The sequence below is a fragment of the Bombina bombina genome, chromosome 3, assembly GCF_027579735.1.
Source record: "Bombina bombina isolate aBomBom1 chromosome 3, aBomBom1.pri, whole genome shotgun sequence".
In the NCBI taxonomy this organism is placed as follows: domain Eukaryota; kingdom Metazoa; phylum Chordata; class Amphibia; order Anura; family Bombinatoridae; genus Bombina; species Bombina bombina.
The window spans coordinates 965,525,630-965,540,754 of record NC_069501.1 but is presented as its reverse complement, the minus strand read 5'-3'; the positions used below and the strand labels follow the sequence as shown (position 1 = coordinate 965,540,754).

General features: G+C 42.1%; 1 protein-coding gene across 1 annotated transcript in view; it reads right to left on the bottom strand.

The window, feature by feature from the left end:
* Positions 1-15,125, bottom strand: part of RB1 (RB transcriptional corepressor 1) — a 1,127,793-nt gene that overhangs the window by 493,424 nt on the left and 619,244 nt on the right. Inside the window, exon 19 of the mRNA XM_053708021.1 lies at positions 9,566-9,642. Within this exon, the coding sequence (XP_053563996.1) occupies positions 9,566-9,642 (77 nt within the window). The remainder of the gene's footprint in view (positions 1-9,565; positions 9,643-15,125) is intronic.

Here is a 15,125-nt window from a genome sequence, read left to right as displayed (position 1 = left end):
CCCCAGTCATTCTGCCGAAGGAAAAAGGAACAGTAGGAGAAATATCAGGGTGAAAAAGGTGCCAGAAGAAGAAACTAAATTACAGCCGCCTCATCGATAAACACAGGTAGGGAGCTGTGGACTTTACCTGCCAGGAGAAAAGAAAATTATCAGGTAAGCATAATTTAAGTTTTTCTTCTTAAACGGGAAGAGTCCACAGCTGCATTCATTACTTTTTGGGAAAAACAATACCAAAGCTATAGAGGACACTGAATGCAAACAAAGGGCAGGTACAGAAGGCGGCCCCTACGAAGGGCACCACAGCCTGAAATTATCCATAAAACTGAAAAACAAAAATAACTGTCCATCAGATAAACAACCGGCATGCTGTGCTGGAGACCACTCAAAATCCTTAGATTCCACTGAGCAAAAAGCCCCCAAGGAGCCAAGTCCTGCAGGCTCCCAAATCGCACGAACTTACCCCAAGGAAAAGCACCTCCATCTACCCCCGAAGGGGAGAACGGAGTACCCAAAAGGAGATCCAAAGGACTGTCAGAATAGGGTAATAAACCCAAGACAAAACAAAATGAAGGTTGTTACAGAACAACCACCCAGGGAAAAGAACTCACTATAAAGTCTAACTCACAAAGAGACACTCCCAACCTATGAGAGAGCAATCACGATGAAGAACAAAATCCCTCCACAGGTCCCCTGACACAACACCCTAGTCTAACAGACACCACCGCTAAAACTAGCCACATATAGGTAGAAAACCTATACCAGGACCAAAGGAAAAAACACGGAGCTCACTGACAGAATGGAAAAACCAACTGTCCCAGTAGGAAAAGAAAGCGCCCTGTGAAAAACAGAACCACAACTGTCGGAACTCCCTGGCAGCGAAGCTGACCCTAACTCAACATGGGACCCCATCCCATAGAGAGTGCCGAATTATCGACAGTAACTTCAAGAACCCAGAAAATAACCAATACCAGCCGCAATGCAACCACAGTTGTGGTTCTGTGTTTCACAGGGCGCTCTCTTTTTCTACTGGGACAGAAGGAACACACGTGAACCCCCCACCAGGGAGGATAACAGGGACGATAAAAGTACACGGTCCGACCCAAAAGAGCAGACAGACCTCCAACCTCCCTTCCAAGAAACGGACCCAACCCAAAAAAGGTCTGGTAACGTCCGCCTCAAAGAGAGTGGAGGCCCGAAGAGGAAGCTACCCATTGGAGGCCTTTGACCACTTTATAGCAGCAGGCAACCTACCATGAATCCGTAACAGAAATATAAAGCTTGCTAGTACACAATCCAAGTGCAAGTAGCTGCAGCTGGTTTCAAACTGCAAACCTACCACTTGCTAGGCAGCAAAGCTAACCATCAGGCTACTACAGCTGGCTCAACATGTTGTTGTGAATAAAGGCAGGCAGCGAAACTCATCAACGCTGATTGCCAAAGGAGCTGTTAATATGAGTCGGTATGGGTTCACAGAAAGACTCTCCCTGCATCTCTGGACTCTAACTTTCACCCATGCTCTCACTGAGAGGCTGACAGGAATACTTCCAACTCCAGTCCCATTTCAAAGAGTACTACCCTCCATAAGAGACTATCTTCAATCTTCTGACACTTCTCTGCCAACCGCCTGAGACGAAAGGAAAAGAATGACTGGGGGATGAGGGAAGTGGGGGAGGTATTTAAGCCTTTGGCTGCGATGTCTCTCTCTCCAACTGGTGGCCAGGTTCTGAATTCGCAAAAGTAATAAATGCAGATGTGGACTCTTCCGTATAAGAAGAAAAAACAGAATTTATGCTTACCTGATAAATTACTTTCTCTTGTGATGTATCGAGTCCACGGATTCATCCTTTACTTGTAGGATATTCTCCTTCCCAACAGGAAGTGGCAAAGAGAGCACACAGCAGAGCTGTCCATATAGCTCCCCCTCCAGCTCCACCCCCCAGTCATTCGACCGAAGGTTAGGAAGAAAAAGGAGAAACCATAGGGTGCAGTGGTAACTGTAGTTTAAACAAAAAAGCTACCTGACTTAATAGCCAGGGCGGGCCGTGGACTCGATACATCACAAGAGAAAGTAATTTATCAGGTAAGCATACATTTTGTTTTCTCTTGTAAGATGTATCGAGTCCATGGATTCATCCTTTACTTGTGGGATACCAATACCAAGGTTTTAGGACACAGATGAAGGGAGGGAACAAGACAGGTACCTTAAACGGAAGGCACCACTGCTTGTAAAACCTTTCTCCCAAAAATAGCCTCCGAAGAAGCAAAAGTATCGAATTTGTAAAATTTGGAAAAAGTATGCAGCGAAGACCAAGTCGCTGCCTTACAAATCTGTTCAACAGAAGCTTCATTTTTAAAAGCCCATGTGGAAGCCACTGCTCTGGTAGAATGAGCAGTAATTGTTTCAGGAGACTGCTGGCCAGCAGTCTCATAGGCCAAACGGATGATGCTTTTCAGCCAAAAGGAAAGAGAGGTAGCAGTCGCCTTCTGACCTCTCCTCTTACCAGAATACATAACAAACAATGAAGATGTTTGTCTGAAATCCTTAGTTGCATTTAAATAGAACTTTAAACCATGAACCACATCAAGATTGTGTAACAGGCGTTCCTTCTTCGAAAAAGGATTAGGACACAGAGAAGGAACAACAATTTCCTGGTTAATATTCTTATTAGACACAACCTTAGGAAGAAAACCAGGTTTGGTACGCAAAACTACCTTATCTGCATGAAAAACCAGGTAAGGTGAATCACACTGTAAAGAAGATAGCTCTGAAACTCTTTGAGCAGAAGAGATAGCTACCAAAAACAAAACTTTCCAAGATAAAAGCTCAATATCTATGGAATGTAAAGGTTCAAACGGAACCCCTTGCAGAACTGAAAGAACTAAATTCAGACTCCATGGCGGAGCCACAGGTCTATAAACAGGCTTGATTCTAACTAAAGCCTGACTAAACGCTTGAACGTCTGGTACCTCTGCCAGACGTTTGTGTAAAAGAATAGACAAAGCAGATATCTGTCCTTTTAAAGGAACTAGCTGATAATCCTTTCTCCAATCCTTCTTGGAGAAAAGACAGTATCCTGGGAATCCTAATCTTACTCCAGGAGTAACCCTTGAATTCACACCAAAAAAGATATTTTCGCCAAATCTTATGGTAGATTTTCCTGGTGACAGGCTTTCTAGCCTGAATCAGGGTATCAATAACCGACTCAGAGAAACCACGCTTTGATAGAATTAGGCGTTCAATCTCCAAGCAGTCAGACGCAGAGAAATTATTTTTTTTTACCACGTTCACTTTACACTTCCGATTGCTTAGAGCCAGAAAAGAGAATGACTGGGGGGTGGAGCTGGAGGGGGAGCTATATGGACAGCTCTGCTGTGTGCTATCTTTGCCACTTCCTGTTGGGAAGGAGAATATCCCACAAGTAAAGGATGAATCCGTGGACTCGATACATCTTACAAGAGAAAACAAAATTTATGCTTACCTGATAAATTTCTTTCTTTTGCGATGTACCGAGTCCAAGGATTCATCCTAACTTGTGGGATATTGTCCTTCCTGACAGGAAGTAGCAAAGAGAGCACCACAGCAGAGCTGTCTATATAGCTCCCCCCTTAACTCCAACCCCCCAGTCATTCGACAGAAGGCTAAGGAAGAAAAGGAGAAACTATAAGGTGCAGAGGTGACTGAAGTTTACATAAAAAATACTATCTGTCTTGAATAGACAGGGCGGGCCGTGGACTCGGTACATCGCAAAAGAAAGAAATTTATCAGGTAAGCATACATTTTGTTTTCTTTTGCAAGATGTACCGAGTCCACGGATTCATCCTAACTTGTGGGATACCAATACCAAAGCTTTAGGACACGGATGAAGGGAGGGACAAGACAGGAACCTAAACGAAAGGCACCACTGCCTGCAAAACCTTTCTCCCAAAAATAGCCTCAGAAGAAGCAAAAGTATCAAATTTGTAAAATTTGGAAAAGGTATGAAGCGAAGACCAAGTCGCAGCCTTACAAATCTGTTCAACAGAAGCATCATTTTTAAAAGCCCATGCGGACGCTACCGCTCTAGTGGAGTGAGCAGTAATTCTTTCAGGAGGCTGCTGTCCAGCAGTCTCATAAGCCAAACGGATTATGCTTTTCAGCCAAAAGGAAAGAGAGGTAGCCGTAGCCTTTTGACCTCTACGCTTTCCAGCATAGACAACAAACAAAGAAGAAGATTGGTGAAAATCTTTGGTTGCCTGCAAATAAAACTTCAAGGCAAGAACCACGTCCAAGTTGTGCAACAGACGTTCCTTCTTGGAAGAAGGATTAGGACACAGAGAAGGAACAACAATTTCCTGATTGATATTCCTGTTAGAAACAACCTTAGGGAGGAACCCAGGTTTGGTACGCAAAACCACCTTATCAGCATGAAAAACAAGATAAGGCGAGTCGCATTGTAAAGCAGATAGCTCAGAAACTCTTCGAGCTGAAGAGATAGCAACTAGAAACAGAACTTTCCGAGATAGAAGCTTAATATCTATGGAATGCATGGGTTCAAACGGAACCCCTTGAAGAACATTAAGAACTAAATTTAAACTCCATGACGGAGCAACAGGTTTAAACACAGGCTTGATTCTAACTAAAGCCTGACAGAACGACTGAACGTCTGGAACATTTGCCAGACGCTTGTGCAATAGAATTGATAAAGCAGATATCTGTCCCTTTAGGGAACTAGCTGATAGCCCCTTCTCCAATCCTTATCGGAGAAAGGACAAAATCCTAGGAATCCTGATCTTACTCCATGAGTAGCCTTTGGATTTGCACCAAAAAAGATATTTACGCCATATCTTATGATAGATTTTCCTGGTGACAGGCTGTCGAGCCTGAATCAAGGTATCTATGACCGACTCAGAGAAACCCCGCTTTGATAAAATCAAGCGTTCAATCTCCAAGCAGTCAGTTGCAGAGAAATTAGATTTGGATGCTTGAACGGACCTTGAATCAGAAGGTCCTGTCGCAGTGGCAGAGTCCATGGTGGCAGAGATGACATGTCCACCAGGTCTGCATACCAAGTCCTGCGTGGCCACACAGGTGCTATCAAAATCACAGAAGCTCTCTCCTGTTTGATTCTGGCAATCAGACGCGGAAGGAGAGGGAAGGGTGGAAACACATAAGCCAGGTTGAACGACCAGGGTACTGCTAGAGCATCTATCAGTACTGCCTGAGGATCCCTGGACCTGGATATGTAACAAGGAAGTTTGGCGTTCTGACGAGACGCCATCAGATCCAATTCTGGTGTGCCCCATAGCTGAACCAGTTGAGCAAACACCTCCGGATGGAGCTCCCACTCCCCCGGATGAAAAGTCTGACGACTTAGAAAATCTGCCTCCCAGTTCTCCACCCCTGGGATATAGATCGTTGATAGATGGAAACAGTGAGTCTCTGCCCATCGAATTATCCTGGAAACTTCTATCATCGCCAAGGAACTCCTTGTTCCCCCTTGACGATTGATATAAGATACAGTCGTGATGTTGTCCGACTGAAATCTGATGAATCCGGCCGAAGCCAGCTGAGGCCACGCCTGAAGAGCATTGAATATAGCTCTTAATTCCAGAATATATATATATATATATATATATCGGTAGGAAGGCCTCCTCCTGAGTCCACAAACCCTGTGCTTTCAGGGAATTCCAGACTGCACCCCAGCCCAGTAGGCTGGCGTCCGTCGTCACTATAACCCACGCTGGCCTGCAGAAACACATTCCCCGGGACAGGTGATCCTGTGACAACCACCAAAGAAGAGAGTCTCTGGTCTCTTGATCCAGATTTATCTGAGGAGATAAATCTGCATAATCCCCATTCCACTGTTTGAGCATGCATAGTTGCAGTGGTCTGAGATGCAAGCAAACAAATGGAACTATATCCATTGCCGCTACCATAAGTCTTATTACCTCCATACACTGAGCCACTGACAGCCGAGGAATGGAATGAAGAGCTCGGCAGGTGGTTAAAATCTTTGATTTCCTGACCTCCGTCAAAAAAAAATTCATGTCCACCAAATCTATCAGAGTTCCCAGGAATGGAATTCTTGTGAGAGGAATAAGAGAACTCTTTTTTACGTTCACCTTCCACCCATGAGATCTTAGAAAGGCCAACACTAAGTCTGTGTGAGACTTGGCTAGTTGGAAAGTCGACGCTTGAATTAGGATGTCGTCTAGATAAGGCGCCACTGCTATGCCCCGCGGCCTTAGGACCGCCAGCAGGGACCCTTGCACCTTTGTGAAAATTCTTGGCGCCGTGGCCAACCCGAAGGGAAGAGCCACAAACTGGTAATGCCTGTTCAGAAAGGCAAACCTGAGGAACTGGTGATGATCTTTGTGGATAGGAATGTGTAGATAAGCATCCTTTAAATCCACGGTGGTCATATATTGACCCTCCTGGATCATTGGTAAAATAGTCAGAATGGTCTCCATCTTTAAGGATGGAACTCTTAGGAATTGGTTTAGGATCTTGAGATCTAGAATTGGTCTGAAGGTTCCCTCTTTTTTGGGAACCACACACAGATTGGAGTAGAAACCTTGTCCCTGTTCGGCTTTCGGAGCTGGGCAGATCACTCCCATGGTAAAAAGGTCTTCTACACAGCGTAAGAACGCCTCTCTTTTTGTCTGGTTTACAGACAATTGAGAAAGATGGAACCTCCCCCTTGGAGGAGAATCTTTGAAATCTAAAAGGTACCCTTGGGTTACAATTTCTACGGCCCAGGAGTCCCGAACGTCTCTTGCCCAGGCCTGAGCAAAGAAAGAGAGTCTGCCCCCTACTAGATCCGGTCCTGGATCGGGGGCTACCCCTTCAGGAACCTCTAAATATTTGTCCATTTTACACAATTTCTCTGGAACTACAATAGGGTCATAATCATCCAGAGTTGCTAAAACCTCCCTAAGCAATAAACGGAGGTGTTCTAGCTTAAATTTAAATGCCGTCATATCTGAATCTGTCTGAGGGAGTAATCTTCCTGAATCAGAAATCTCTCCCTCAGATAGCAAATCCCTCATCCCTACCTCAGAACATTGTGAGGGAATATCGGATACGGCAACTAAAGCGTCAGAAGGCTCAGCATGTGTTCTTAACCCAGAGCTACTGCGCTTCCCTTGCAACCCTGGCAGTTTAGATAAAACCTCTGTAAGGGTAGTATTCATAACTGAGGCCATATCTTGCAAGGTGAAAGAATTAGACGCACTAGAAGTACTTGGCGTCGCTTGTGCGGACGTTACTGTTTGTGACACTTGGGGAGAACTAGATGGCAAAACCTGATTTCCTTCTGTCTGAGAATCATCCATTGCCAAACTCAAAATATGTTGTCTGCAAGTTATAGACATATCAGTACAAGTGGGACACATACTAAGAGGGGGTTCCACAATGGCTTCTAAACAAATTGAGCAATGAGTTTTCTCAATGTCAGACATGTTGAACAGGCTAGTAATGAGACAAGCAAGCTTGGAAAACACTTTATTTAATGAAAAAAAACATACAATTTTCAAAAAACGGTACTGTGCCTTAAAAGAAAAAAAGGCATACACAAACTGCAAAACAGGTTAAAATATCTTCACATTTTCTGAAATTTTAACAGTGTACCTATTAAGCTTTAGGAGGATTGCATCCCAAGTATATAAGCAATGCACCCCCAATTAACAAAACCGGATCACAAAATGTCTAAAACCGGTTTAAACCCCTATTAGCACCTTGCCTCTGCTGTGGCCCTACCTGCCCTTAGGGAACGATAAAAAGATATTAAAGCTTCGATTAGGCCCTCAGGATGAATATCAGGGGCTCAGGAGAAGTTTCTTGCTGCTTGCCAGTACAACTAAATGTGCAACAGAGGCGCAAAAATAGGCCCCGCCTAACACACTCATGCCTGAAGCCATGTGGGTTATAGTAACCCAATATAAGCCAAATGAACACTTTGCAAAAGTCCCAATAAAGAATGTTACTCCCAGAACACCCAAACGTTTGTCCTCCATATCTCTCATACAAACTGAGTGCCCAAAATAAATAAACAAAATAAGCCCTTTATGCAAGCTAATAAAACCTCTTTACCCTAGGATTACTGCTTACCCTTCCCCTAAAGGGGATACTGTCTGCCTTTCTGAGTTAACACAGTCTCTGCAGAAAAATGACTGAACATCTCAATGCTGTATAGCAAGAACCGTTCCTCACACTGAAGTTTTCCTGTACTCCTCAGCTTCTGTGGGAACAGCGGTGGACCTTAGTTACAAATGCTAAGATCATCATCCTCCATGCATAAATCTTCATCTATATCCTGCCTGAGAGCAAATAGTACAACACCTGTACCATTTAAAATAACAAACTCTTGATTGAAGATAAAATAAAAACTAACAGTTTAACACCTCTTCTCTTTACCCTTCCTGCTTAGAGCCAGCAAAGAGAATGACTGGGGGGTGGAGTTAAGGGGGAAGCTATATAGACAGCTCTGCTGTGGTGCTCTCTTTGCTACTTCCTGTCAGGAAGGACAATATCCCACAAGTTAGGATGAATCCGTGGACTCGGTACATCTTGCAAAAGAAATAACTTTACTTATCTGTCTGTTACATGACACACAGCTCTCTAAAATCTTAGTTGTGTTAGCTACAGCTAATTTGTGATCAGAGGTTACTTAGAGTTGTGCAACATCAGCCCACGTTGTTCTTACACTGCGTGTTACCTGCTGTCTCACCCAGCTGTTTGCGCTCCCACAGAGGCCCTAGCAAAAGTACCTTATACACGCCTACTACATTAGGAAGTAGCGCGTTGCTTATACACATCCCTCACATCGTCCCTGTACAAACTTACAGTGAATGCAGACCGTTAAGTAAACACTCATCTCCCAGCGAGGAGAGTAGCGAGGGTGGGGCCGTGCTGGGTTGAGCAGGGAGCTCCGGGGCTGAGGATGAAGTCACAGCCCGAAGAGGAGGAGCCCCAGACTGAGGGGGTCACTGCTTCTGTTGGCTGCCTATGTGCTCTCCAGTCTTAGTCTCCTCTTCTCCCATGCTGCTGCTGAAGCCAGCCCAACATCTTACACTGCGTGTTACCTGCCCTGATAATGAAGCAAGCTCAGTATCCAGCTCCTGCGCCTTAAAGATCCCAGTGCAGTAACTCAGGGCTCCACATGGCCTCTGGGTATGTACAGCGGTACACACACACACACAGGCCGTGTCGTCAGTGGCATGTCTGAAAGTTGTTTGAGGGTTTCTCTCGTGCCTTACAATATGGAGGCCTGAGTTACTGCCCTGGGATCTTTAATAGACCGCAAACAGCTAAAGCAAATATTTACCCACAGGCTTGCAGCAGAGAGGGATGATACCGCTGACAAATGAAGTGCGAGCGCAGCTTTTTTTTCCTTTAAACTGATTTACTCGGCAGCGGAGCCCTCCTGTACGTCATAGGTGATGTCATGGGGGCGTGTTATAAATCTCATACTCCCGCATTACGAAATCATGCGATTAATAGTGCAGCCCTAATTTTAACTTCCATGCCCCATATATAAGACAGGTTTCTAGAAGTAAGAGTTCACCAAAGAAAACTTTTACTTACTTCCATAAGTAGCCATGACAACTTCAACAGCACAGGCCAAAAGAGATGTGTGAAAAATCTCATTATTCAACAGTTTGCTGCAAAATAAAAACATTACAAACAATTTCAGCATTTTTTTATGTGAAAACACAAAGAGCACAATGTTTCACTTATATTTACCAAGCATACATATGTGGTCTAAAATGAACACTATTTCACAAACAGAATAGTAAGATATGACAGCGGATGAGAAAGAAATTAGGATTTATAAAAAAAATATAGCTTTTTTTCCTGACAAGTAAATTAGTGATTTTTTTTTAGATGTGTATGTATACACTTACCTACAAAACACACACGTCTACATATATACTTATGAATATGGCTGTGTAGGTCCAACATTTAAATTGAAAAAACATAAAAGCTATAACAGACCAAATTTTAAACCTCTTGGATCATGGGGATGGCAAAAAAATTGTAAAATTTGCAGTTTTGCAGGGCGAATCACTATAAACTCTAAAAAAAATTAGAATGAACAAATTCAGTATATTTTTAGATTTATACAAGGCTGATTCTTTGTATTTCTCCAAATATTGTGAACATAAAAGCTCAACACACACAAATACAGCTTAAATTGCAGAATAGACTTCTGATAGAAATAAAACAAGCAAATCTAAGCAGCATAGTATTTAAAGTTCAATATCTCAGATATATCCCCGAAGAAGAACTCACCAAAAGCGCCAACAAATTACACAGTGTAACAGATATAAAATTGTAAAGAACAATTATAAGAGACAGGTGCATGTACTGTAAAGGGTAAAGGATCCTGTCTTTGATTCACTATTTGCTGAAAACCAAATTTACATGAAATGACCAATAGGACAGATGGACTCATGAGCTTACACACTCAAAAAGTACCTTAGATAACTGATTGGGAGGGATTGGAGGCAAGAGAAACATCTGAATGTAATTTGTATGCATTCTTATGTTTTTATGGGAAGCTTGAAACTTGAAAGCTACAAGCAAGTTTTACAGAAAGAGGAAAATAATTCTGCAGCATGTACACGGCTCTAGAAAAGTTTTGCAGATAAGAAGTAATGAGACAGAAAGAGACTTAGGACAGAAAGGTGGGAGGGTAGTGCAGAAATACAGGTAATAGATATTTGGCAAGGACTGAATGTGAGAAGAAAGTTCTGAAGGCAGATTTTGTTACCATCAGCTACAAATACTATGGAAAGCCACAGAACTTGATTAAGAAACTAAGGAATAATGGTGTACATAAAAAAAAGAATGGGACCTAGAACTGAGCTTTGGGGTACCAAAGCAGAGTTATATGAACATAAAATTTGTGTTTGCAGACATAATCATGCAAACCTGCACTGCAATGTCTCAGAAGCTGTGCATGCAGCTTGTTCAGTTTTCAAAGCTCAACCTTGTAGCTCTCACTAACAAAGAATTACAAAATCATTAACATACAAGGGGTGGAACAACAAGAAAAAACATGAGGCCCTACAAACCATGCTGAAAAGGTGTTTTTTAATTATAAAAATTAAATTACATTCCAGAGCAAGCTATTCTGGTGCACAGGCGGATTATGTTTGCTATACCATTACCATGGGTATACAGAAGACACCAGCCTCAAAAGGGAACAAACAAAATGATATGGTTATTTTTCCTGTTCCTTTTTACTTCAATGGGATAGGAAAATCAAAGATAAACTTGCATGATTCAATTGGAGAATGTAATTTTAAGACACGTTTAAATTCACTTCTATTTTCATACGTACTATGTTCTCTTGGTACCTCCCTTGATGATAAAGAATACGCACATATCGTAAACTAAAAGGCGCTAGCTGCTGATTGGTGCCTGCACACATTAGCAAAACTGCCCGTAGTGCAATATTGTTCTTTCAGAAATGGATAACAAGAGAATGAAGCAAATTTGATAATAGAAGTAAATTGGAAAGTTGTTTAAAATTGTATGTTCTATCCAAACCATGAACACAATTTTGGGGTTTCCTGTCCTTTTAATAAGAATATTTGAAAATGTTATGTGGGTGACACTTAATCCCGTTTAAAGGGTTGGTTTATATATTGCTAGGTTAGAAAATACTTTTTAAGCACAAATTTTCAAATACTAACAGCTAATTAACTAAATGATATGCACAGAATATACAGTATTTGTAAATAACGCGCTGAATAGCAAAATATCTACTTACAACAGGGGCGTATAATGGGCTAGACCAGGGGTCAGCAACCTTGGCTCTCCAGTTGTTTTAGAACTACATTCCCCATGATGCTTAAGTGTCTTTAAGCTGCCTAAGCATCATGGGAAATGTAGTTCTAAAACATCTGGAAAGCCAAGGTTGCTGACCCCTGGGCTAAGCCAACAAGGCCTGTGTATAGGATGGCAGATATAGGGAGGCTTTTATTTTCATATTTGCATGAGCCATCTGTATTATTATTATTATTTTTTAACCTGGATGAGTTATAAGCCTGTACTGTTGAGGGCATCTGTAGGTAGGAGTAGTAGGAGGGCAGAGCAGGTAGAGATCCTGGCTGTAGTCACTTTAGCTTTTGATGTCTTCCGGAGACCCTTCATTCCATCGACCAATAAAAAATTTATGCTAACATTAGAAATGAATTTCTTTCATAGTGATGAGAGTCCAAACGATTCATTACTACTGGGAATTGTACTCTTGGCCACTAGGAGGAGGCAAAGATCCCAAAACTCCAAGAATCCTTAAAACCCCTTCAACCTTACTTAAAACTAGTCTGATGTATAGCCAAGGCAGAAAAGAGAGTAGGAAAAGCTTCTGAAGCTGGCCACCAGGATGAGGCAAAGACACCACAGCCAAAGGCTTAAATACCTCTTCCCACTTCCCCTATCCCCCAGTTATTCTGCCGAGGCAACAAGGAACAGTAGGAAAAATATCAGGGTATAATAGGTGCCAGAAGAGAATTATAAATTTAGGGGGGCCGCCCAGCGGAGAAACATGGGTGGGGGCCGTAGACTCTCCTTATACAGAAGGAAATTAAATTATATAGTAAGCATAATTTATGTTTTCCTTCTTAATATAAGGAGAGTCCATGGCTTCATTCCTTACTGTTGGGAAACTTATACCCAAGCTCTATAGCACACTGAATGATAACAAGAGGGACAAAAAAAAAAAAGAAGGCGGACCCTAATCTGAGGGCGCCAAAGGCTGCAAAATCTTTCTCCTGAAGCAAAAACAAAAAACTTGTAAAATGTAAAAAAAGTGTGTAAGGAGGACCAGGTAACCGCCTTACAAATCTGATCCATAGAGGCCTCGTTCTTAAAGGCCCAAGAGGAAGACACTGCTCTAGTAGAATGAGCCGTAATTCTCTGAGGAGGTCTATGTCCCGCTGTCTCATAAGCTAAGCGGATAACACTCCTCAACCAAAAAGATAAGGAAGTCGAAAAAGACCTTCTGACCCTTACGCTTCCCAAAATATGCCACAAACAAGAAAGAAGTTTGTCCAAAACCCTTAGTAGCCTGAAGATAAAACTTCAAGGCATGAACCAGGTCCAAATTATGAAGTAAACGTTCCTTTGAAGGAGGAGGATTAGGACACAAAGAATGAACCACAATCGCTTGATTGATGTTGCAGTCTGACACGACTTTAGGGAGAAACCCTAACTTAGTACATAGGACAGCATTATCCGAATGGAATACCAGAAAAGGGGGCTCACATTGCAAGGCAGCAATCTCAGATACTCTGTGCACCGAAGCAATAGCCAGTAGAAAAAGAACCTTCCAGGACAATAACTTAATGTCAATTTCATGCATAGACTCAAACGGAGTCCGTTGCAAAATTTTAAGAACCAGATTAAGACTCCAAGGGGGAGAGGAAGATCTGAACACAGGTCGGTTCCTGATCAGAGCCTTAACAAAAAAGACTGAACATCTGGATGCTCAGAGAGCCTCTTGTGCAGAAAAACAGACAAGGCCGAAATCTGTCCCCTCAGGGAACTGGCCGAAAGACCCTTCTCCAGTCCATCCTGGAGAAACAATAGAATCCTGGCAACCTTAACTTTGTGTCAAGGAAATCCACGCTCTTCACAGCAGAATAAGTAGGTTACGAGAAAACGGCTTACGAGCTTGAATGAGAGTATCAATAACTCAGAAAACCCTCTCTTGGCAAAGACTAAGCGTTCAATCTCCACGCAGTCAGCCACAGAGAATCTAGATTTTTATGAACAAAGGGAACCTGATTCAGCAGATCCCTGCAAAAAGGTAACTTCCATGGAGGAGAAGATGACATCCTCACTAGATCCACGAACCACGTCCTTCGCGGCCACAATGGAGCAATCAGTATTACTGATGCCTGCTCCTGCTTGATGCGAGCCACTACCTGAGGAAGGAGTGGTAATGGCAGAAAAAGGTAGATTAGACTGAACCTCCAGGGCACTGCTAATGCATCTATTAGCTCCGCCTGAGGATCCCTGGACCTCGACCCATATCTGGGTAGTTTGGTATTGAGAAAATAAAACAATTAGAGACCAGCGCAAAATGAATTGAATACAAACACCTATATATAAGGAAGATTCCCAATATTACTTTCAAAAGGACAAAAAAATTAAATATAATACAAAATATAAGTGCGCAAAGTGGATGCTAAAGTATACAATTAAAAAGGTTTTTTTTAATTAAACTCAGAATTCTGAATGTTTGACCATGTGCAAAAATTCAAATCTAGTATATTCAAAATGCAGAGAGGCTTTTATGGGTCCTCACACCAAAGGGTTAAAATTAATTCCCATATACTTCGATTAAATTAAATTAATGGTGAATACAAACATGAAACAAACCACATATGATTAAAATATATATTGTATTTTATAATGCTTAAAAATGAAATAAACAATTTGAAAATACTCTAAAATTATGAATCTAACATTTATTTATTTAATACAATTGATAGTGACCGGCCCTAACTTAAAAAACACATCTAAATTAATAACACATCTAAATTAATATCACATAAATTGATAAAAGGACAAATATGATCACAAAAACATAATTTATGCTTACCTGATAAATTCCTTTCTCCTGTAGTGTAGTCAGTCCATGGGTCATCCATTACTTATGGGATATTAACTCCTCCCTAACAGGAAGTGCAAGAGGATCACCCAAGCAGAGCTGCTATATAGCTCCTCCCCTCTACGTCACACCCAGTCATTCGACCGAAAACCAAACGAGAAAGGAGAAACTATAGGGTGCAGTGGTGATTGGAGTATAATTTAAAATTTAGACCTGCCATAAAAAACAGGGCGGGCCGTGGACTGACTACAATACAGGAGAAAGGAATTTATCAGGTAAGCATAAATTATGTTTTCTCCTGTTAAGTGTAGTCAGTCCACGGGTCATCCATTACTTATGGGATACCAATACCAAAGCTAAAGTACACGGATGACGGGAGGGACATGCAGGATCTTTACACGGAAGGAACCACTGCCTGAAGAACCTTTCTCCCAAAAACAGCCTCAGAAGAAGCAAAAGTGTCAAATTTGTAAAATTTGGAAAAAGTATGAAGAGAAGACCAAGTTGCAGCCTTGCAAA